We start from the raw sequence: 18,190 nt of genomic DNA on the forward strand, positions 1-18,190 counted from the left end.
TATCTCAAGGCGGTGCTGGACTTGCCAATTCAAAATTGTTGAAGGACGAACGACTGTGAACAGCGACAAGAGACCCCCCGCCCCATAAAAAATGATGTATATGCCCATTTCTATACAATAGTTTTCATATTACTACGTTGTACTATAAAGATTGCAAAAACTTTGCATATCAATACTAAAACCTCGATAAAAATATAAATTCACCGCATTTTTCTCTTCGTAATCAATCATAGTAGGTTCAAAGCTGTAGTATGTTGGAGATGATGAATGCTTCGTGGACAATAATGTTCCTCTATACTTGGTTTCGGCTGACCTGATATGGAGTACTCAAAGTGTCGCTTGCGCGCAGATGACGCCCGGGCCGCCTGACGGACTGGACAGAATGGCTGGCGCACCCACGAGAGGCCGCCGCTTGACGAGGCTGTGCATGTACAGTACGATTCTGCAGGCGGGGGAGAGCGGCTGAATCCTCGTAGAGGGAGTAGGCGATAGTGGGTATTTGAACAAAACTACTGGGTATCATAGAGTTCGAGCACGACAGTCCACGCCACGACGCTGACGATTCGATTGTGGCCATGGGCGTATCTCCTTCGTCGAAGCAGGATGCAGATGGGTTGGGAAGAGCTCAGTTTCTCGCTTGTCAACAGTCGTCGCTTCCTGCCTCAAGCAAGCGAGCGTGTTGCGGTGTGTCTCGTCTCGTCCGTCACATGCACCAGATATCATCTTCACGACAATGTTAAATTCAATGGGCGTCATCATGGCAGTGTCCATGCCGAGCCAAAATGCGTCGCAACATCAGATAAACCAGGCACGAGCGCACGTTGGTTTCACGTATCTTTTCGACCAATCCGAGATCGTCTTCTATGTCCAGTCTAGTGTATGCCGCATTTGATTGGCAGGTGTCGCAGCGGGTTACCAATAGACGAATATGATTGGCGATTGAATTGTTGAGTTTATTTAACCAATGGCATCACCGGAATTCGGACCATGTCGTGATCAAGTAATTCAACTACCACACTGGACATTCGACGAACGCAGCATACGGCCGCAGTGCCCACGTCGAAATAGCGAGATCCTGCTGCTCTAGCCCACAATGACAGACAGGGGCATCCCTATACACCACCGCAATGATCCGTGCGTGCAACCCGACACTCCCCGCATGCTGGCGTCAATGGATGAAGGAGTGGACTTGGACTGCGTTTCGGATGCATCAAGACTTTCGAGTGACTCGAAAGCGAGGCCATCGCCGTACGATTACCCAGGCACACCACCTCTAGCCAGTCCGCGAACTCCGCTGACGCCAATCGCCAGTACTCCCCGTCCGCTGCCAACACGATTTCGCCTGTCACTCCCTGCGAGCAGCACGACGTTGTACTCCCATCAGCCATCTCCAGCACCCCCACGCATTCTCATGATGCCCCGGCGATCTGAACCCCAAGTCCAGCCGTATCATATCACGCCTCAATCCCGCGGTAGAGCGTCGACGTCGGCATTCCACCTGCGACGGCCAGGGTCGATTGTCGACATGCGACCGCGTCTGGCGCCGTTGAATTCCAAAGCGCGTCCGTCTGAAAAGGAAAAGATGGAGACAGAGGTGCTTCCAGACGAGGTCGTGGAGCACATGTTTGCCATGACGCCGCGATCCACGACTTCGTCCAACCACGGCGACGACTTTCATCGGAACCAGTCGCCGATTGCCATCATCGAAGAGCCGGTGTCGGACGAAATAAAGCTCGACTCGATCTTGGCCACGGCCAACCACTTGGGCATTGCCGTGTTTGTCGACATGATGCTCAAGCTCGTGATGTTTCTCGTCTTCATGTCGTACATCGACCCCATCCGCATGCTCTTCTCCATCTTCGGTTACTCGTCCAGCTTCAGCTTTTCGATCCGCCAATACTTCCTCGTACGTTATCCCATTTCATGCAGCGATCTCATGTCGAGTGCATCTAGTTTGTCACATTTTGCGCTTTTGACATTCTTCTCTTGGCCGTGTGGGGCTGGAATGGGTTCGGGGACAAGCAAGTGTACCGGACAAGCCTCACCATCAGCAACGTGTTTATCCTGGTGACGGACCCCCTTGTCATCGAAAGAGTCCAATGCTGAAGGCACCTGATGTCGTAGGCAGTTGAGATGATTTGTACGGGGCGATTGCTCTTGCTCCTGCGCAAACTCCACCCGCATCGTGCGTTTGCGATTTTGATGTCGGAACAGTGTTCATGACCGTTTTGTGGGTAGAATGTCAAGAGCTCCAGGATCGGTAGTTACCTCGGTGAGTCGTCCGTCGTACAAGTGTATTTATTATCGAGTCACCAGTCGTCATCGTTGAGCACTGCGTCGACCGCCTGCGAGATGACGTCTTGCGCCCCAACGTGGGAATCCTTTGGGGATGGTAACGGAGGTGGTGGCCGCACCGCTGAAACCACGGGATGGGGCTTGGCTACGTGAACAGGACTTGGCGGTCGTGGAACTAAAGCTTCCTGAATAGACACCGCTGGTCGGGTATCGGGGACTGGTGCGTGTGCCCCGGGCGGACGTGCCGTCGGTGGGGCTACAATAGCACGAGGAGCTTGAGGAATTGCTGATGGGGTTGGACGAGGTGGGCGAGGTGTGCGTTTGGGACTGGCAGAGCTCTCCGACGATGACAGAGATGGTTGTTGTGGTGAGGCGTCGTCTTGGCTAATCTGCTTTTGTTTCTTTTTCTTGGGGACAAAAGACCTCCATGCCCATTTTTGCTTGCCCCTGCGTCCTCCACTTGGAGGTGCGCGTTGTGCATAACTCTGATGGATGACGTGACGCTGCGTCATAGCGACGAGGTCGGCCGCAGTCGTTGCTTCGCCAGAGGGATCTTCCAGAACAAAACGACTGCTGCCGGGTGGGTTGTGCACCGATGTCGCGGCTAGATTGTTGTTGAATGCAGCCACTTCATCGGCGTGTTGTGACGACGATGGAAAGATTCGAACGATGTTGCTTCGGCAAATGTTGAGGTACTGCTGCCGTCGCTCGATAGGCATGAACACGGTCACCTGATGAGAGCAGAACGAGGATGAAAGGACGCAGGGGATATCGTTGAGACCGTACGCTTCTCAAGATGACACCTGTGTTCTTGACCAAGGCAGCACCAACAGCGTCGACCACGTCGCGATGGAAGTACCCATCGATGCAACCCAATGGATCATGAAACGTTGCCACGATCTCTTCGTCGACGTATTTGCTGGACCGAATCAACAGCATCAAGTCCTGCTGACCACGCCTCATTAACACAGTCTATTACTTGTGGGAACCAACCGACTTGCTCAATGACGCCCGTCGACTGAAAACCCAATGCAACTTGCTCAGTGTTCATGGGTAACCGGCTTAAGTCCACACCGCCTGGGAGTCGTCATGCGCGAAAATGACGACATGCGCACGCACCGTGGATTTCGCCTTCTGTCGCTGCAATTCCAACAAAATTACACATCTCGATCCACGGGCCATGCTCAAAGTCAGAGTGCGCTTCAAGCCCCAACGCGTCGTGGTGGGTCCGTTCGCTGTGTCTAAGCGGTCTATTACAGGACCATGGAATTGATGCGTTGAGAGACATACTGCTGAATCGACTTGGTCATCTTCTTCCACAAGTCCCCTAGCGGGCCGTTGATTCTCCGCATCGGTGCACCTACACAGGCTGTTACTACCCCGGACCTCACGCTTCATCATTACCCTTCGGCGGCGTTGGCCCGTCGCCGCCTCCTTCATGCCATGGCATTCCCACCTGGCGCCACGAACTTGTGTCATTTGATTGGTTAACTTCGCTCGCTGAAAACCGCGGTGGCCAGAATTCATTTTTGCCATAGCCATACAGAATTGATATTTCATGGAGCAAATTTATGATACGTCAAGTAATATGAAAAATGTCTTCGGAAATTGACACGGTTCATTTTAGATTGAAGAACTGTATTAAAACGGGGGTCGAAAATGTACATGAGACATCACAAAAGTCTCTTTGTATTGTAATACTACATACTAAACAACAATACGTTCTTTGAATTCTGCAAATACTAGTATTTGGGAGCTGAAGATACAGCAGTAATCGATGAATTTTTGAAATAATTGCAATACCAATAATGAATTGACCCACGATCCAGTGTGACTTTGGCAGTGTTTACGGAAGTCGGTAGGCGGCTCTTGAGATTCGATAGCATCAAGTGTAGCTTTCCATCCTGGACGATGCCGAGTCAACGACGTAATACCCTTTGGTTTCGCGGGGCACGTCCGTCGTTTTTTTTACAAATGCGTCGACGACTTGTTTGCGATCGCATAGCATGGCCAACTCGCTTTCGGATATGCCACCCGTCGCTTCCTGTCGAATCTGGATGTCGTCTTTCAACAGATTCTCGAGCTCTTCCATCGTCAAGCTAGATGGGTTGGCCTTCTCCCCCGACACGGACGAAAACTCTCCACGAGACAGCACGACGCGTTCCAACGTGCGCTTGGCATTTGCACGCTGCAGCATGCGGTTTTCAAATGAGTTTTCCGTGATCAACCTGTACACGACCACGTCTTTCGTCTGCCCGATGCGATGGACGCGATCTTGAGCTTGGTTATCTTGATGCGGGTTCCAATCGCTGTCGTACAATATGACTGTGTCGCCGCCAGTCAAGTTGATGCCGAGGCCACCCGCCCGCGTGGACAACAAAAATACTTGCAAGTCACTCTCGGGCTTGTTGAAAGCGTCCATGGATTGCTGCCGTTCGGAGAAATTAGTCCTGCCGTCCAACCGGCAGTATTTGTAGTTGCGATGGTGGAGATAGTCTTCCAGGATGTCCAGCACGCGGGTCATCTGACTGAAAATAAGCACTTTATGGCCATTTTGAAGCAATTGCTTGAGCATCGAGTCCATGATGACAAGTTTCCCCGCCGCTTCAATCAAGTGATCGCCCGTCACGACATTTCCAGACGCGTCAGTGTCCTCGTCGAACAAATACGGGTGGTTGCAGCACTTGCGCAGTTGAACCGCCATGTTGCGAAGCGTCATGGCAGCATTTGCTAAAAAAGAGGTGAGATATAGAGCTTACGTGACATGATGAATCGCGTTGACAAACATACCCGACTTGCCATGCTTTTCTTGCAGCGCTTTTGCGAGCTCCTTGTCCGCAATCAATTTGTAGTACGACGCCTGCAGGTCAGTCATGGGGCAGTACACAACGATTTCTGTCTTCGACGGGACGTCAAGCACGACGTCGGTTTTGAGACGCCGCAGCACAAACGGCCGGAGAATCTCGTGCAACTTGGACACGACCTGGCCTTGCTTTTGGTTGGTGAGGACGTCGTGCTTTGAAATAATGTCATCCGTGGTGGCACTTGCATTCGCGCTCGACGAGTTGAACCAACTTTGGAACAACGCCAAGTCGTCGAACACGTCGGGCAAAAGAAAGTTGAGCAAGCTCCACAGCTCGCTCAAGTTGTTCTGCAATGGCGTCCCGGACAAGAGCAACCGGTTCTCTGACCTGCATTTCTTGAGCTCACGCATGAGTAAGCAGTCCATGTTTTTTAGTCGGTGGCCTTCGTCGATAATCATAAACTTCCACACAAATCCCATTGAATTGAAGCTGCTTGCGTCGCGGATGATCACTTCATACGACGTGATGATAATGGGAAAGTCCGGGTTTGTTTGTGTTCCTCTCTTGAGCTGCTTCGATCGCATCAGTTTTCGCTCGGGAGTCGTTCCATGGTAGATCATTGCAGGAATAGTTGGTGTGAACTTTTCGAACTCGTTGTACCAGTTCGACAAGGTCGACAACGGCGCAACAACCAAGTACGGCCCGCGGACGCCTTTAGCTTTCAACTGCGCCAACATGCCAATGACCTGCACCGTTTTACCCAGTCCCATTTCGTCGGCCAAGATCCCGTTGAGACCGTTTTCAAACAAATTGCACATCCACTGGATACCCTCCAACTGGTACGCTCGCAACGTCCCGCCAGTGAACAGCGACGGTTGTTTGAACTTCATCTCAGACACGGTGTGAGCACCCGATTGGTTTTCGTTGATCTTTTGCAACTTCGACGCGCCATCTTTGATTTTGGGCTGCCGGCCCTTCCTCTTCTTGCTCGACAATGGTGTTGCTGCATTATCGACCACGTTCGCTTCCACTTGGATTGGCTCCATGTTGGACAAGAGGAACTTGGAATATGCTCCAGCTTTCTCCAACAACGAATCGAGTTTTTCCACACGCTTGGCGTAACTGATGCTCTTGAACGCGTCGTCATCGACAGGGTCGTCGTGTTCGCGTTCCAGCTTGAGCTCATCTTCGATATGCTTGAGTTTCTCATCGACCACTGCGTCGTCATCTTCATCCACGGGAAGCTTTCGATCTGCCTGTTCCAAGCCTTCGTCAAGGTTCACTTGGATTTCCGCTGGGACGTTCTCGATGGTTGCCGTCATGTTGGAGTGTTGTGGAATGCAAGGAGGACAATTTAACGTTCGGATTGCAATTTAAACTTGGTTATTGTATGGTGATTTCTCGTCGAATTTTATGTTATCTCTCCGCGTGCGCGCCAAAACTGCTGTCAATCTCCCTTCCACCAAGTCCTATCCGGACATTGCAACCGAGTTATGCGGACGATATTTTATCAAAATATCGATAAATATCCACAGCAGGATTAATTGCGTAAATTTTCATAGAAAATTCTACGTTTTTGCAGTGTCTGGCATGGACAATTCTTCAACTTTGAATCGACATGCTAGAGACGGGCATGTCCGCTTGTGTCCAAGGCCGCTGCCTTCACAAAAGAGCCATATCTTGCTCAGGTCGACGACGACTTCACCGACGGCATTCTTTACCTCTCTGTCGATCAAGGTGAAGTGGCTTACTCAGCGATCCTCTCGCACTGGTGTCAAACGATGCGACGACTTGCTTTGTCATAAGCTCCCCCGTTCGACGCACGTTTGCTTGGCACATGTGGACTCCCCAGAGCAAGTCCACTACCTCTTTGAGTATAGTACCTCCACGCTTTCGACTGACTCGCCGATTACGCGTGTCTACGTCGATGTAGGATTGATGAAGAAAATGGCACAGAGAATGAAAACGTGGCATCGATGCTGTCGACCATGAAGAGTCGGTCCCATCCCTTACTAGTAGAGTTATTTGTGGTGGGCGCGCTCAACACGCATTCACGCGACGCATCGTCGCCACATGCGCTGCCTCGTGCGCGCCTTCGGATCGGCTGCCGGGTGTGCTGTATCCAGCATCGACTTCGCTCTCGATGATTATCGTGGTCCGGAATGACTCTGTCCCATCGGTCCCTGCTGCATCTGTTGAAAATTCATCCGTCATTGGAGTGCACTTTGGGTCCGTACCATCGATCGCGGTGGAAACTCAAGGCGTCGGACCTTCGCCTCATCAAAGCCTGGATTCAAGATCAACCGATCAACTGGTTCTGAACGAGTGGTCCACGTCGCCCTATACAGTGGGGCACCAATTTGTGTCCGACATAAAGGCGCGATGTGTGTCAAGTGTGCGTTTACGTCGTCGGCCATAGAGTCCAACTACTCAATCGCATGCACGCGTATACACAACTACCACGCGCCGTCGATAAACTTGGGTTGCAGCCCCGGAAGCGGTGAAGACTGAAGACTATCGTTATACATGCTATGTACACAATCGAACAATTCTAGTTCAGACTGCGTTGTGAGGACTAACGTCAGTGATTTGCCTCGTTCTGGCTCATATGGGGTACCGACTCAACAACGATCGTGAAGTCGGTGTAGCCTGCCGGTCGGGGAGTGCTTAGCTGGTCTGGTTTGCATCTCTCGTTGTCGAGATCCTACCTGCCGTGGTCATCGATGGGGCGTGCACACGAGGCCACGAGATTGCTTCCATCGTGGGTTCGCTACGCCATCGCAGTTTTGTGTCGAAGAGCTCCCAACAACCGGTGAAGATGGTGATGTTGTGTTAAAGGTTGTTCAAATCAAACACCTTGGCGCCACATCAAGTCTCTTCGACAGGAAGGAAGGAGGTGTAGAGAAGTCGATGCAATTCGTGCTATGGATCTAAGTTACCCCTGCAATCTCTTTTCTACCACTGGAAAAGGGGACGTTGGTCGGTTGATACGCGTTCCATGCAAACATGGTAAATTACTGTGCAATCATGCCAGCAGCTTTGAGTGCCCGGTGGGCGCCACACGCATGCTTCTTGAGTCGCGGGTCTTGAATGGACTGCCAGTCCTGAAGGAGGCTCAGCACCCCCGCCGCTCCGTCGGCCTTCGACAGCTCGTGCGAGTAAAGTGGACACAGGATTTCAAGTACATGCAGGCTCTCCCGCTGGCAGTCGACCGACACATCCGGACCACCGGCCGCCAGCTTGACAACGAGTTGCCACCCATCCGAGTTCATGAATGCTCGCCGGCATTCGGGATCGTCGCAGAGGCGAGCGAGGGCGAAGGATGCACAGCGCTTGACTTGGTCGACTGAAGAATGAGCCAGGCTAACCAAGACAGGTACCAAAGGGGCCATGATGTCCCGGTATGTTGACGTAATCGACGACAGGGAAATGCTGGCGAGGATCCCTTGGACCTGCACGTCGTGGTGCTTGCTCGACATCATATTTTGGATGCTTTGGACCGAGTCCTTCATCTCGGCGGCGGAAGAAGGAGGAGGGGACGAGGGTGGGGATGTTGGCGATGGCACCGATCGCTTGTGTTTGAGCGGCTTCAATGCGCCTTCACTAGTTAGGAGCTGCTGCTTCTTGCATGCTTGTACGACGTCAGCGTACAGGTTCATCATGCTGATGATGTCGCCTTGTCGGCGTTGGAACTCAACGACGTGTTCGGTGTCGCTAGTACTGTAGAGCACAACTTTGAACTCGACCATGCTCGACCCGTTGATCTTGGAGACCTTCCACTTGCCCTTTTGCGCCTTGAACACAAAGTCTGTGCCAAGGTCCAATAACTTTTGACCGATGACGACGCACACACGCTGGGCTGACGAGTCTTTGACGTGGAAATGCGAGTGCAATTCGAGGCGGAACGGTGCGGCAGGGAGAGGTTTGACCGTCACGTTCGAGTAATTTGTCGAATCAATCATGGGAATTGTGGATGGGGCAGGGACGGCCGTCCCCTGCGGTGCTTTAGTCATTGTTGGCTTACGCATGGTGAATGGGGTAGGCAGACTCAGCCCCTGACTGTGCATGTGCCCGAAGGTCCGACCGAAGGTGGGAGGCGTCGCGGCCGACATGGCCGCGATCGATCGGAACTCGATTTTATCGTCCTCGGCACCTTCGAGCATCGACCGGGGAACTCCCGTTCGCTGGATCGTCGTCGAAGGTTTCTTTTGTTCGTCGTCGTTTCCCTGTTGCTCCTTCGCCGCGGCGCGGTCACTGTCCTTGTGCTCCATGATGCCCCACGTCCTGCGAAATTGTGGAATGGAGCAGGTCGTGTAATTAATTACACTCGTCTCACATACAAATTTCAAATCATTTAACCTTCGAAAGTAACAGCTTGTCCTGAAAATATCCAGCGCTGCCCTCTCCTCTGATTGGCCACAATGCGCAGAAGGGCTCGGGGGACTGTTCCGCGCACGTTCGCCAATCCATAGGGCGACGTCACATCTGATCCAACGATTTGAGGTCGATAGGGAATTTTACAAAACGTATGCGCAGTGTTTATTTGACTTTACAAGTCCAATGACAGCAACGAACGCATTTACCGCCGAACGGCTAGCGGGCACAAAATGAGGACGACGCAGTGCGAGTCTATGTACGGCTTATGTAAACGTATGAACTAGTTATACCTGTACTTGAAGCGAGTTCAACATACTGGGTGATATCCTGCAACATCAACTCAATGCTTTTTGACAGCTTAGTACAAATTGTGCAGCAACGGCGCACCGAGCATGCGGAGGTCATTTTTATTCCAGGAAACAAACACATATAGAAAACGGTCGATGAAATCGACATTATTGAAATTAATGACCACCCTCGTGAACGTGCGTTCTGCGCTTGTTCGTTGGTGTGGGGAAGAGAACGAAGTCGAACAGAGTCAATGACACGAGCGAGGGCCGACACAGTCCTCCGTGGCTTCGCCAGCGCCACATGGCCGCGTCGTCACGCGCTGGACTCAATGGAGTGCACTTCGTCGTCTCGTGGGGGGAACGTTCCCCGGCGTCGCGCAGGCGATGGTACCCTGGACTTGACGGTCCGTGCAGCGACGCCAGGCTTGTCTGCACCCCATCGAATATGGATGTCGGTAGCTAGTCCATTGGTTTTGATGCGTTGGGTGTCTTCGCTGCTGCTGCTGTCTACTGCAGCGCAATTGACATCAATTCTACGAGGACAGGCTCTGCCATGCTCATCTATATCGTTGTTTCTCAGAGCTCACCATCGACGTAACGCAAGTATGGCACAAGTCCAGCTGTATGTGTGGACCACGGCCGGAACGAACGGCTTCGCCCGGAGCTGTGCAACTCGGCAAGCAGGCGAGTATCGAGTGCCCACGGCGATGAAGAAAATGCCACCTTGGATTCATTGCGTACCCATGGCACGGGCAAGACGGGGTTGTCGAGCGAAGTTGGTGGTTGGATTCATTTCGGATCTGTGACGAGGAACGAGCACCACAGCTTTCCATAATAATGCAAGACGCACGACAAGCGTGAGCTCGGGCTGGACCACACAGTGGCTAGCTACTTGATGCCTAGAAACGGCACGGGGGAGACGGGATGAGGTGTGTCGGCATCGGTGCGCACGACGACAGTGCTCAGCACGAAGCGAGCTCGTGAACGTTCAGAGCTGTCGCGCACGGTCGTTCTCCGTGTGGTTCATGCGAGGGGCACCAATGTACTCGATTGGACCACCATCTCAACCGAAATGGCCCCCAGGTGTACGTGGTTCCCCTGTCGGTCTATCACTGCTGCTTACCCAAAAAACATGGCCATCCATCTAAACACGGCACAACGTCTCTTGAGGGCAAGGACGTATTCGTCACGGGCAGTCGTTGCCAGTAGGTGGCTCGTACATCTGCCTTGTGATCTGGGCACGGAGCAATCGAGGCATTTTGATACGAAACACGTTGAGAATGTGTTAGGCGATGGACGATCGAACTCGAGTCCATCGAGGCCATGCCCAACGAATCAAGTCGGGACGTTTGGCGTCGTTCGTTGGATGGCTTGTGAAGAATGGAGAGTTTGTTGAGCAGGCTTTGCTGCTTGAGCAAGCCACTCGATGTGATCTGGATGCATTCACGACAAAAGAATGGATGCAGTACATCGACGCCTTGGTTCCTGTGGCGGCGTGTGCCAAGTACACTCTGTCGTACAACGTGCTACAGGTAAACACCGTAACGGGACGCCGGGGACACCCAGACTCGAACGGTGCATGCATCGCATGGCTCGGTCATGTCGTCCGTGTTTGGGGCCTATCACGTCCGCAAATCTTGTTTGTGCTCTCCAAATCCAGCCACGGTTGTAGTACGAAATTATTTATGTCTGCACGGCCAGACGTTCACACTTGAGTTGCTCCTCTCTCCACACACGGAACAATCAAGCGGCAGCACGTGCATGAAAAATCACAAGAGGTCTTTGGGCCGCGCGGCTTTGGCGGGGGCTGAGTGTTCGGGCGTCCTGTTGTCATTCCCTGAATTGTTCCTGCAACGGCACTGTGCATTCGCCGACTCGCCGATTCTTGCTGAACAGGTTGCTGACGTGGTGGGTGGGCGATTCCATGCAACATCGTGGGGTCTGGCAGCGTTGACATAGTTGCTGGTTCTTGTCGGCATGAGTCGATGGCGATTTCGACATGGCGGACGAAACATCGCCAACCAGGTCCACCCCTCTCCCCCACTCTGATGACGACACATAGCTACAGGTATCCCCGATCCGTGTATTGTTTGGTCGACGCCTCACAGAGCACGCCTCCGGTGCAACGCACCATCACCACGGTCTCCAAACGCAGGACGTCACCGTGGTCTACAGCTTTCCTCGTACATGCATCCACGGGCGCCAAATGTGCCGCCGCTTCGGCCGAGCTCTCGCAAGGCACTCGATGTGGCCGATGCAGCGGGCGGTTGACATTGCCTTTTCTACACTATATGATTCGATGTGCGTGTGAAAGGACTGGTTATACAGTACGGTTTAGTATTTGTTGCAAAAAGATTTTTTAATCATCGACCAGTATAAGGAGAACAACACGATATAAAAAAATGCACGGCGATAAAATGGATGTCCGCATGGGCTCGTCACACGCTCGAGTGGTCGTCCCCGCGGCCTCTCGAGGTCGTCGGGTGTCAAGGGCCCTGGCATGAGCCACAGCGTCGTTGTGGGCTATCGTCGCCCTTGTCAACAAGCCACCATTCTCGGGTCGAGCGACCACCATTCTGCCTGGTCCTGTTCCGACCATGGAGTTGGGGAAGTCGACTGACGATCGAGGCACAGTCGATTTGGTTGTCGACGTGCCGCACAGCCATGGGGATCGTACAGCGCGTGCTGGACTGGCCGCACTTGCCCATGGTTGTGTTCAACTTGATCTTGCCGTTGGCCATCTTTAACATCGCCAAGGAACACACGACCCAGATCGTGGCGGTGTTTCTGTCGGGGATTCCTCCCATGGTCAAGACGCTCGTGCAGGTCTTTGCCTACAACAAGAAGGACGTGATCTCGATTGTCCAGATCATCTCGACGTCGTTCTCGGTCGTCATCATGCTCTTCACAGACGATGCCAAGGTGCTTCTCGTCAAGGACTCGCTGTCCACCGTCACGATCGGAATCCTCTACTTTCTGTCGGTCGCGTACTTTCACGAAGACATGTTTTTCACGTTCCGCCGGCACTTTACGTCGAGAAGCCCGGAAGAAATGGACGCGATGTACATGTTGCCCCATGTCCGGCAAACGTCGCGGCACCTGTCCATCGTCTGGGGCTTCGGTATGATCATCGAAGCAAGCATACGCATTGCGCTCATCGTGCTCCTGTCTGTTCAAACCATGGTGTATGTGTCCCCCATCATCCCAATGGTGTGCTTTTGGCCGCTCGGGTTTTGGTCGTTCAAGTATTTGCAAGCGCACGAAACAAAAGCGGGCGAGGTGGGCAAACCGTTGCTCTCCACGTCGAAAGAAGTCGACTACCAAGTCGACAGTCTGGCGTAAACAGTCTACTGACCCTTGTAATGTACTTAGTCTTAAGAGTCTTCCTTCGTCGCGATGGTGTCCGCGCGCTCGGCGGTGATGCTGGCCTAATCCGTTGCATTCTCTGGTACTTCGTTGGCCAAAAAAATCGTATTTTTAAATAAATCGTCACGATGGACTTTGCTGCGCTTCTGCGAGAAGAGCGACGGAAGGCCGCAGCAACGCGGCATCACACCGCAAACGCCAGAGAAGCTCAGATAAATGAGAAAACGATTGTCCCTGACGTGCGAGATGCGGCCGTCGACTTGGCTCCGCTTCAGTTTGCGCGTCGGTACACCTCCAACACGCTCAAGTCCAAACGCTGACAGGTGCTTGGCTTGCTGGCTGGTAGACTTCCCGTGGACCTCGAACTGTCCCGTGTGTGCAAATCCATTATCTCGTCAGTGCATTACATCCCAGATTGGCTCTCGTGCGACGAGGAACGTGCGATTCTCGATCGGGTGGCAGCAGCGCCGTCGGCAGCGTGGGTTCAATTGAAGCACCGTCGGTTGCAAGTGCATGGCGGAACAGTGACCAACAAGTACACGCCAGCACCCCTGCCATCATGGCTGCAAGCGTTGTCGACAAGCTTTGTCGAGATGGGCCTCTTCGACACAGCCCACACGCCAAACCATGCGCTGATCAATGGTACGTCCCATTCCCCCAGGGTCATCTATTTCGGATCGGCCAAACTGGTGTAGAGTACAGACCTGGCGACTACATTCTCCCTCACGAAGACGGACCCTTGTACCATCCCCTCGTCGCGATCGTGAGCCTCGGCGCTAACGCTGTCATGTCATTCAAGCGCCATCGACATCTTGTCGACCATGCCTCGTCCGAAACGATTCCCATCCGCGTCAACCGCCGCAGTCTCATTGTGTTCACAGACCAAGCGTACACCGAACATCTGCACAGCATCGACGACGTTGCGCCAGCCACTCGGGTGTCCCTGACAATTCGGCATGCGCTGTCGTTGTAGGTGGCAACCAACTCTCGTACGACAAATCTCCACTTCAATCAGTGGCCTCCTGTCAAGACCACGTTTTCCCGACATCGCATTGGTTTCGTCGCCTGGTCTGGTCTTAAAACCGATCAACGAAAACAGATTTGATAACTTGGCATAGCTGGCATACTACTTCTCACGAACTGGCGGGCTCTTTGGCGGTGCACCCGAACGCTGGTGGGAGTCACGTCGAGATGGGTTACAGCATGGGAAGGAACAGTGGCGGCTCCAATACAAACGGCAGCGCTTCGATGCCCTTGGCCATGACGTGGACCTTGGACAGGTGAGTCACATCCGTCGTCACGACAAAGTCGACGTTGCGACTGTCTTGGATCGGCAACTGCAAGATCGAGTCGATCGAAATGCCAGCCTTCTCGGCTTCGTCACCCACGCGGCGAATGATGCCGAGACCGTCCGAGATACGAATGCGGACGTAAAACTTGCCGGAAAAGTCATTTTGGATCGTCACGTTTTGAGTTGCGGCAAATGGCGACGACGGCACGAGACCCTGCGCGAGCCGCACAATGTCGTTCGCGACTGAGTTGGCAGTCGGAAACCGACCCGCCCCTTGGCCCACGTACGCGCCGTTCACGCAGTTCTCCGACACAACGTTCACAATGTTGCTGGCGCCGCCGCACGTGCCAATGACGTTGCTGCGGGGGACGATGATTGGCGACACAAACACCGAAATCTCGTTCGGAGCTTTCGGGTTCGACCGCTTTGCCACCCCCAACAGCTTGATCGTGCTGTTCATCAGCTGCGCGTACTCGAAGTCGATCGATTTGATGCGCGTGATGCCTACGCATCAGTGCAAGTCCAAGTCAGCGACGCAACGAAAACCAGGGCTTGAAAAAGGACTGGAAAGGCCCATCACTCCAACTTGGCCGAAAGAGGGTCGTGAATCGTCATGGAATCGATCATGCACCTGTGGTGGGAATAGTTGAAGGCGGGATGACGCAACCAAAGCCGAGCTTGGCCAAAATGGCAATCTTCGCTTGGACGTCGAATCCGTCCACGTCCGCGCTCGGGTTCGCCTCGGCGTAGCCCAAGTCCTGTGCTTCCTTGAGCACAGCTTCATAGGATGCGCCTTCCGTCTCCATCTACATCGCACGGTCAGCTTCTTTCAGACTCATCCTCAATAGTTGCCTTAGACAGCATGTAGTTGGTGGTGCCGTTCATGATGCCAGCGATTTCCTTGACCACGTCGCCCGAGTATGAGCTTTGCAGCGTGTGGATGATAGGAATGCCACCGCACACGGACGCTTCATAGCCAAATCGGACGGTAGGATGGGCTTGCAGCAGGTCGCTGAGTTCTGTCATGTAGCTTGCTACGAGCGCCTTGTTGGCCGTGATAACGTGCTTGTTCTTCTGAATCGCCTTAAACACAACGTCCTTCGCGTCTGTCACCCCCCCCATGAGTTCCACAATGCAGTTGATCGAGCTGTCTTCCAAAATGTCGTCGTACTTGGTCGTGATCGTGGTCGAGTGGCCTTGGACCAACGCGACCAACTCGGGCTTGGTTGCATTCCGCACGCAGATCTTTTCAATTGTGGCGTTCACCCCAATGCTCTTGAGGAACGTTGCGCGGGACTCAAGAATCTGGAACACGCCGCCGCCGACCGTTCCACACCCAAACAACCCAATGCGCAAGGCTCCTACAGTCATCGCCCCCCGCCAAATTCAAAAATGGGATGTCGCGAAGATCCGTGATGAAGCCGCACCGTACAATCCAGTACAAAACGTACAATCCCGCCCATTCCCTGTCGTGAATTCAAATTTGCAATAGTATTTTTCACCAACAATTCCATTTTGAAATACGACAGTATATTAATAGTGCAATGAACCTATTCCTAATTTAGGGACACTATCCCTAATGTAGCCATCTGTGGCATAATCGTACATCGTACGACAAGAATGTACGAGAGCCACGAGCAAGAATCAGCAGCACTGTCATTTTGTACGAGAGCCACGAGCAAGAATCAGCAGCACTGTCATTTTTCACAAAGGATGGAGAATGATCTCCTGGTGGCGCCATCGAGCGATGATCGCGACGGGAATCGACCAAGGTTGGCGATGCACCGCCAAAACGAATGATTAGAGTTGTGGCGATTACGACAGAGGTTGGTAGTTGGCATGGGTTGGCGGGAGAAACAGCGTCGGGATGTCTTCGAGTGGCACCCCCTTGGTTTCTGGTAAGTGCACAAACAAGAGTGCCCCGCCCACTGCCGCGATCACCGCAAAGAGCCAAAACACTCCATGAGGGCCAAGCATTGCGACAACCGTCAAGAATGTGTACGACACGACGAGGTTTGAGACCCAGTTGGCAGTCGTGGCGGCGCCAATGGCCACACTGCGGACATGGAGGGGATAGATTTCGGCGTTGATTGTCCATGGCATGCATCCTACAACCAGGAAAGGCAATCCGTGAGGGAATACCCGCCATGGGCCGAGTTGAACGCACCCATGCCACTGGCAAAGCAGGCCAAGTAGACAAACATCGCCACGACAATTACAACTTGCCACGTCCCAGACGATGCCTCATTTGGACACGTGTGGAATGCGTAGGTTGCACACGAAAGAGGAGCTTGAGGACCTGACGAAGTGCCAGGAACACATGTAGCATCACAAACGCCGCATGCCGCGTTCGCCGCGCAGTCAAAGCATGCTGTGAGGGCACTACACGGATCGCGGGCATGGCTAGTGAGCGGCTTGGACGAAAGTCGAGCCATATAGAAAGCCCCTCCCAGAGCCAGCAGCGACACAGATACGCCCGCTAAACTGCCCAGCGTCAAGGGCCGCCGCCCCAGTCTACAGGAGTCGGCATCCCAATTGAAAACTCGCAAGTCGTTTGTCTGCCTCACCGATCCACGAGGTAAATGCCAACGAATGTAAAGGCAAAGTTGCTAAATGCGACAACGGCGGCAAGCCATATCGCAGTGGATGGCTGGGAGAACCCCGCCATTTGCATGATCGGCGCGCCGTAGTACATGACCGTGTTGATGCCACATAGTTGTTGTAGAATCTATGAGATGATTCAAGCCTTCCAAACGACAAAGCAAGATGCGCAGGAATGGTCATGCTGACCTGAAGGCCACAGCCCAAGACGAGCGCGCGCAAGACAGCGGGGTGGTGCATTTCGCTCCATGCAGAAGATGACCACGACGGGCGAGATGCGTTGGTCGAGCGGACAACGTGCATGTGTGCCCACTCGTCGCGGAACGAGTCGGTCGCTTTGCCATGGAGACTTGCTAGCACGTCGTACGCGCGGGTGCTGCATCCTTTAGCGTAGAGCCATCGAGGGCTTTCTATTTATGAAACTATGAACGGACCATGTCGCCCCACACAGCACGGTGACTCTACCTGGCAATAGGAGGAAGGCCACGAACTGAACTGACGACGGCAATGCCACCAGTCCAAGCATGTACCGCCAACCGTCTGGGCTTGAGCTCAGCACTCCATCAAAGACAGCGGCGAAGAATTGCCCAAACGTGATCATGAGTGTGTTCAATGAAACGAGAGTCCCGCGGTGCTCTACGTGCCAGGTACGTACAGAAGCGTGGGTGCGACTGTCTCGTACCTGGCAAAGACGCTTCCGCAATGTAGACGGGAATGGTCATGGAGGAGATGCCAATGGCAAGGCCGACGACAAGTCGGCCAACGACGAGGGCCGTGACGGAACCAGCAAGTCCCATCGAGATGGCGCCTGCTGTGAACAGCGCAGATGCAAGCAGAATCATGGGCTTGCGTCCAACGACATCGTTTCCAACCCCTCCAGCGGCCGCGCCAACTATTGCTCCAAGGATCGCTGCAGACACTACCGTTTCCGCCTGCCCCATGGTCAAGGTGAACTGGTCGGAGCCACTCGATGCTTGCATGGACACCAGCGCCCCCGAAATCACTCCCTACAAGAACAGCACGGGCTCCGTTCCATAATGTCGTTGTTTTCGTTGCATCTTGCGCACGCACTGTGTCATAGCCAAAGAGGAAGCCGCCGATGCACGCACAGGCCGTCAGGATGGCGACATTCGCACGCATTGCTGGTACTGGAATTGGATCGGATG

At 53.4% G+C, this 18,190-nt stretch overlaps 8 protein-coding genes across 9 annotated transcripts; 3 read left to right on the forward strand and 5 right to left on the reverse strand.

Moving 5' to 3' along the window:
• The first annotated feature begins 1,018 nt into the window (after positions 1–1,018).
• On the forward strand, positions 1,019–2,357 carry H310_07137 (hypothetical protein). Its single transcript, XM_008872465.1, has 4 exons — positions 1,019–1,906; positions 1,954–2,067; positions 2,125–2,185; positions 2,239–2,357. The coding sequence occupies exons 1-4, from the start codon at positions 1,094–1,096 to the stop codon at positions 2,262–2,264; spliced, it is 1,014 nt and encodes a 337-aa protein (XP_008870687.1). The 5' UTR covers positions 1,019–1,093; the 3' UTR covers positions 2,265–2,357.
• On the reverse strand, positions 2,237–3,762 carry H310_07138 (hypothetical protein). Its single transcript, XM_008872466.1, has 6 exons — positions 3,700–3,762; positions 3,586–3,655; positions 3,415–3,536; positions 3,293–3,372; positions 3,082–3,240; positions 2,237–3,026 (listed from the first exon to the last, which is right to left on the reverse strand). The coding sequence occupies exons 1-6, from the start codon at positions 3,743–3,745 to the stop codon at positions 2,310–2,312; spliced, it is 1,194 nt and encodes a 397-aa protein (XP_008870688.1). The 5' UTR covers positions 3,746–3,762; the 3' UTR covers positions 2,237–2,309.
• Positions 3,763–3,981: 219 nt separating this feature from the next.
• H310_07139 (hypothetical protein) lies at positions 3,982–6,506 on the reverse strand. Its single transcript, XM_008872467.1, has 2 exons — positions 5,086–6,506; positions 3,982–5,025 (listed from the first exon to the last, which is right to left on the reverse strand). The coding sequence occupies exons 1-2, from the start codon at positions 6,419–6,421 to the stop codon at positions 4,181–4,183; spliced, it is 2,181 nt and encodes a 726-aa protein (XP_008870689.1). The 5' UTR covers positions 6,422–6,506; the 3' UTR covers positions 3,982–4,180.
• A 1,481-nt stretch (positions 6,507–7,987) lies between these two features.
• On the reverse strand, positions 7,988–9,392 carry H310_07140 (hypothetical protein). The gene has a single exon (XM_008872468.1). The coding sequence runs from the start codon at positions 9,368–9,370 to the stop codon at positions 8,114–8,116; it is 1,257 nt and encodes a 418-aa protein (XP_008870690.1). The 5' UTR covers positions 9,371–9,392; the 3' UTR covers positions 7,988–8,113.
• A 2,950-nt stretch (positions 9,393–12,342) lies between these two features.
• Positions 12,343–13,257, forward strand: H310_07141 (hypothetical protein). The gene has a single exon (XM_008872469.1). The coding sequence runs from the start codon at positions 12,431–12,433 to the stop codon at positions 13,106–13,108; it is 678 nt and encodes a 225-aa protein (XP_008870691.1). The 5' UTR covers positions 12,343–12,430; the 3' UTR covers positions 13,109–13,257.
• Position 13,258: 1 nt separating this feature from the next.
• H310_07142 (hypothetical protein) lies at positions 13,259–14,229 on the forward strand (the record flags this gene model as incomplete). Its single annotated transcript, XM_008872470.1, has 3 exons — positions 13,259–13,418; positions 13,479–13,774; positions 13,828–14,229. Coding segments are annotated over 3 exons (734 nt in total), but the record flags the coding sequence as incomplete, so codon positions are not given.
• On the reverse strand, positions 14,053–15,806 carry H310_07143 (hypothetical protein). Its single transcript, XM_008872471.1, has 3 exons — positions 15,276–15,806; positions 15,055–15,229; positions 14,053–14,927 (listed from the first exon to the last, which is right to left on the reverse strand). The coding sequence occupies exons 1-3, from the start codon at positions 15,792–15,794 to the stop codon at positions 14,329–14,331; spliced, it is 1,293 nt and encodes a 430-aa protein (XP_008870693.1). The 5' UTR covers positions 15,795–15,806; the 3' UTR covers positions 14,053–14,328.
• A 374-nt stretch (positions 15,807–16,180) lies between these two features.
• Positions 16,181–18,178, reverse strand: H310_07144. Of its 2 annotated transcripts, XM_008872472.1 has the most exons (7): positions 18,096–18,178; positions 17,707–18,031; positions 17,490–17,660; positions 17,214–17,434; positions 16,991–17,151; positions 16,591–16,937; positions 16,181–16,531 (listed from the first exon to the last, which is right to left on the reverse strand). In XM_008872472.1, the coding sequence occupies exons 1-7, from the start codon at positions 18,162–18,164 to the stop codon at positions 16,239–16,241; spliced, it is 1,587 nt and encodes a 528-aa protein (XP_008870694.1). In that variant the 5' UTR covers positions 18,165–18,178; the 3' UTR covers positions 16,181–16,238. The 2 variants fall into 2 exon arrangements, with proteins under 2 accessions (XP_008870694.1, XP_008870695.1); XM_008872473.1 differs by lacking the exon at positions 18,096–18,178 and having other exon boundaries at positions 17,707–18,064.
• Between the last annotated feature and the right edge of the window lie 12 nt (positions 18,179–18,190).

The sequence above is a fragment of the Aphanomyces invadans genome, assembly GCF_000520115.1.
Source record: "Aphanomyces invadans strain NJM9701 unplaced genomic scaffold supercont1.13, whole genome shotgun sequence".
Lineage (NCBI taxonomy): Eukaryota > Oomycota > Saprolegniomycetes > Saprolegniales > Verrucalvaceae > Aphanomyces > Aphanomyces invadans.

Bases quoted from the DNA above. Each gene is read 5' to 3' on its own strand.
- H310_07140 (XM_008872468.1), bottom strand. From the start codon at position 9,370: ATGGAGCACAAGGACAGTGACCGCGCCGCGGCGAAGGAGCAACAGGGA.
- H310_07143 (XM_008872471.1), bottom strand. From the start codon at position 15,794: ATGACTGTAGGAGCCTTGCGCATTGGGTTGTTTGGGTGTGGAACGGTC. The intron at 15,230-15,275 runs GCAACTATTGAG...CGTGCGATGTAG, and splicing joins CCAACTACATGCTGTCTAAG to ATGGAGACGGAAGGCGCATC. The intron at 14,928-15,054 runs GTGCATGATCGA...ACTGATGCGTAG, and splicing joins TTCAACTATTCCCACCACAG to GCATCACGCGCATCAAATCG.
- H310_07141 (XM_008872469.1), top strand. From the start codon at position 12,431: ATGGGGATCGTACAGCGCGTGCTGGACTGGCCGCACTTGCCCATGGTT.
- H310_07139 (XM_008872467.1), bottom strand. From the start codon at position 6,421: ATGACGGCAACCATCGAGAACGTCCCAGCGGAAATCCAAGTGAACCTT. The intron at 5,026-5,085 runs GTATGTTTGTCA...CCTCTTTTTTAG, and splicing joins AGAAAAGCATGGCAAGTCGG to CAAATGCTGCCATGACGCTT.
- H310_07138 (XM_008872466.1), bottom strand. From the start codon at position 3,745: ATGCCATGGCATGAAGGAGGCGGCGACGGGCCAACGCCGCCGAAGG. The intron at 3,656-3,699 runs GTAATGATGAAG...CAGCCTGTGTAG, and splicing joins CGGGCCAACGCCGCCGAAGG to GTGCACCGATGCGGAGAATC. The intron at 3,537-3,585 runs GTATGTCTCTCA...TAGACCGCTTAG, and splicing joins ATGACCAAGTCGATTCAGCA to ACACAGCGAACGGACCCACC.
- H310_07137 (XM_008872465.1), top strand. From the start codon at position 1,094: ATGACAGACAGGGGCATCCCTATACACCACCGCAATGATCCGTGCGTG. The intron at 1,907-1,953 runs GTACGTTATCCC...GAGTGCATCTAG, and splicing joins CGATCCGCCAATACTTCCTC to TTTGTCACATTTTGCGCTTT. The intron at 2,186-2,238 runs GTGCGTTTGCGA...TTTTGTGGGTAG, and splicing joins GCGCAAACTCCACCCGCATC to AATGTCAAGAGCTCCAGGAT.
- H310_07144 (XM_008872472.1), bottom strand. From the start codon at position 18,164: ATGCGTGCGAATGTCGCCATCCTGACGGCCTGTGCGTGCATCGGCGGC. The intron at 18,032-18,095 runs GTGCGTGCGCAA...CTGTTCTTGTAG, and splicing joins TCCTCTTTGGCTATGACACA to GGAGTGATTTCGGGGGCGCT. The intron at 17,435-17,489 runs GTAGAGTCACCG...TTTCATAAATAG, and splicing joins GGCCTTCCTCCTATTGCCAG to AAAGCCCTCGATGGCTCTAC.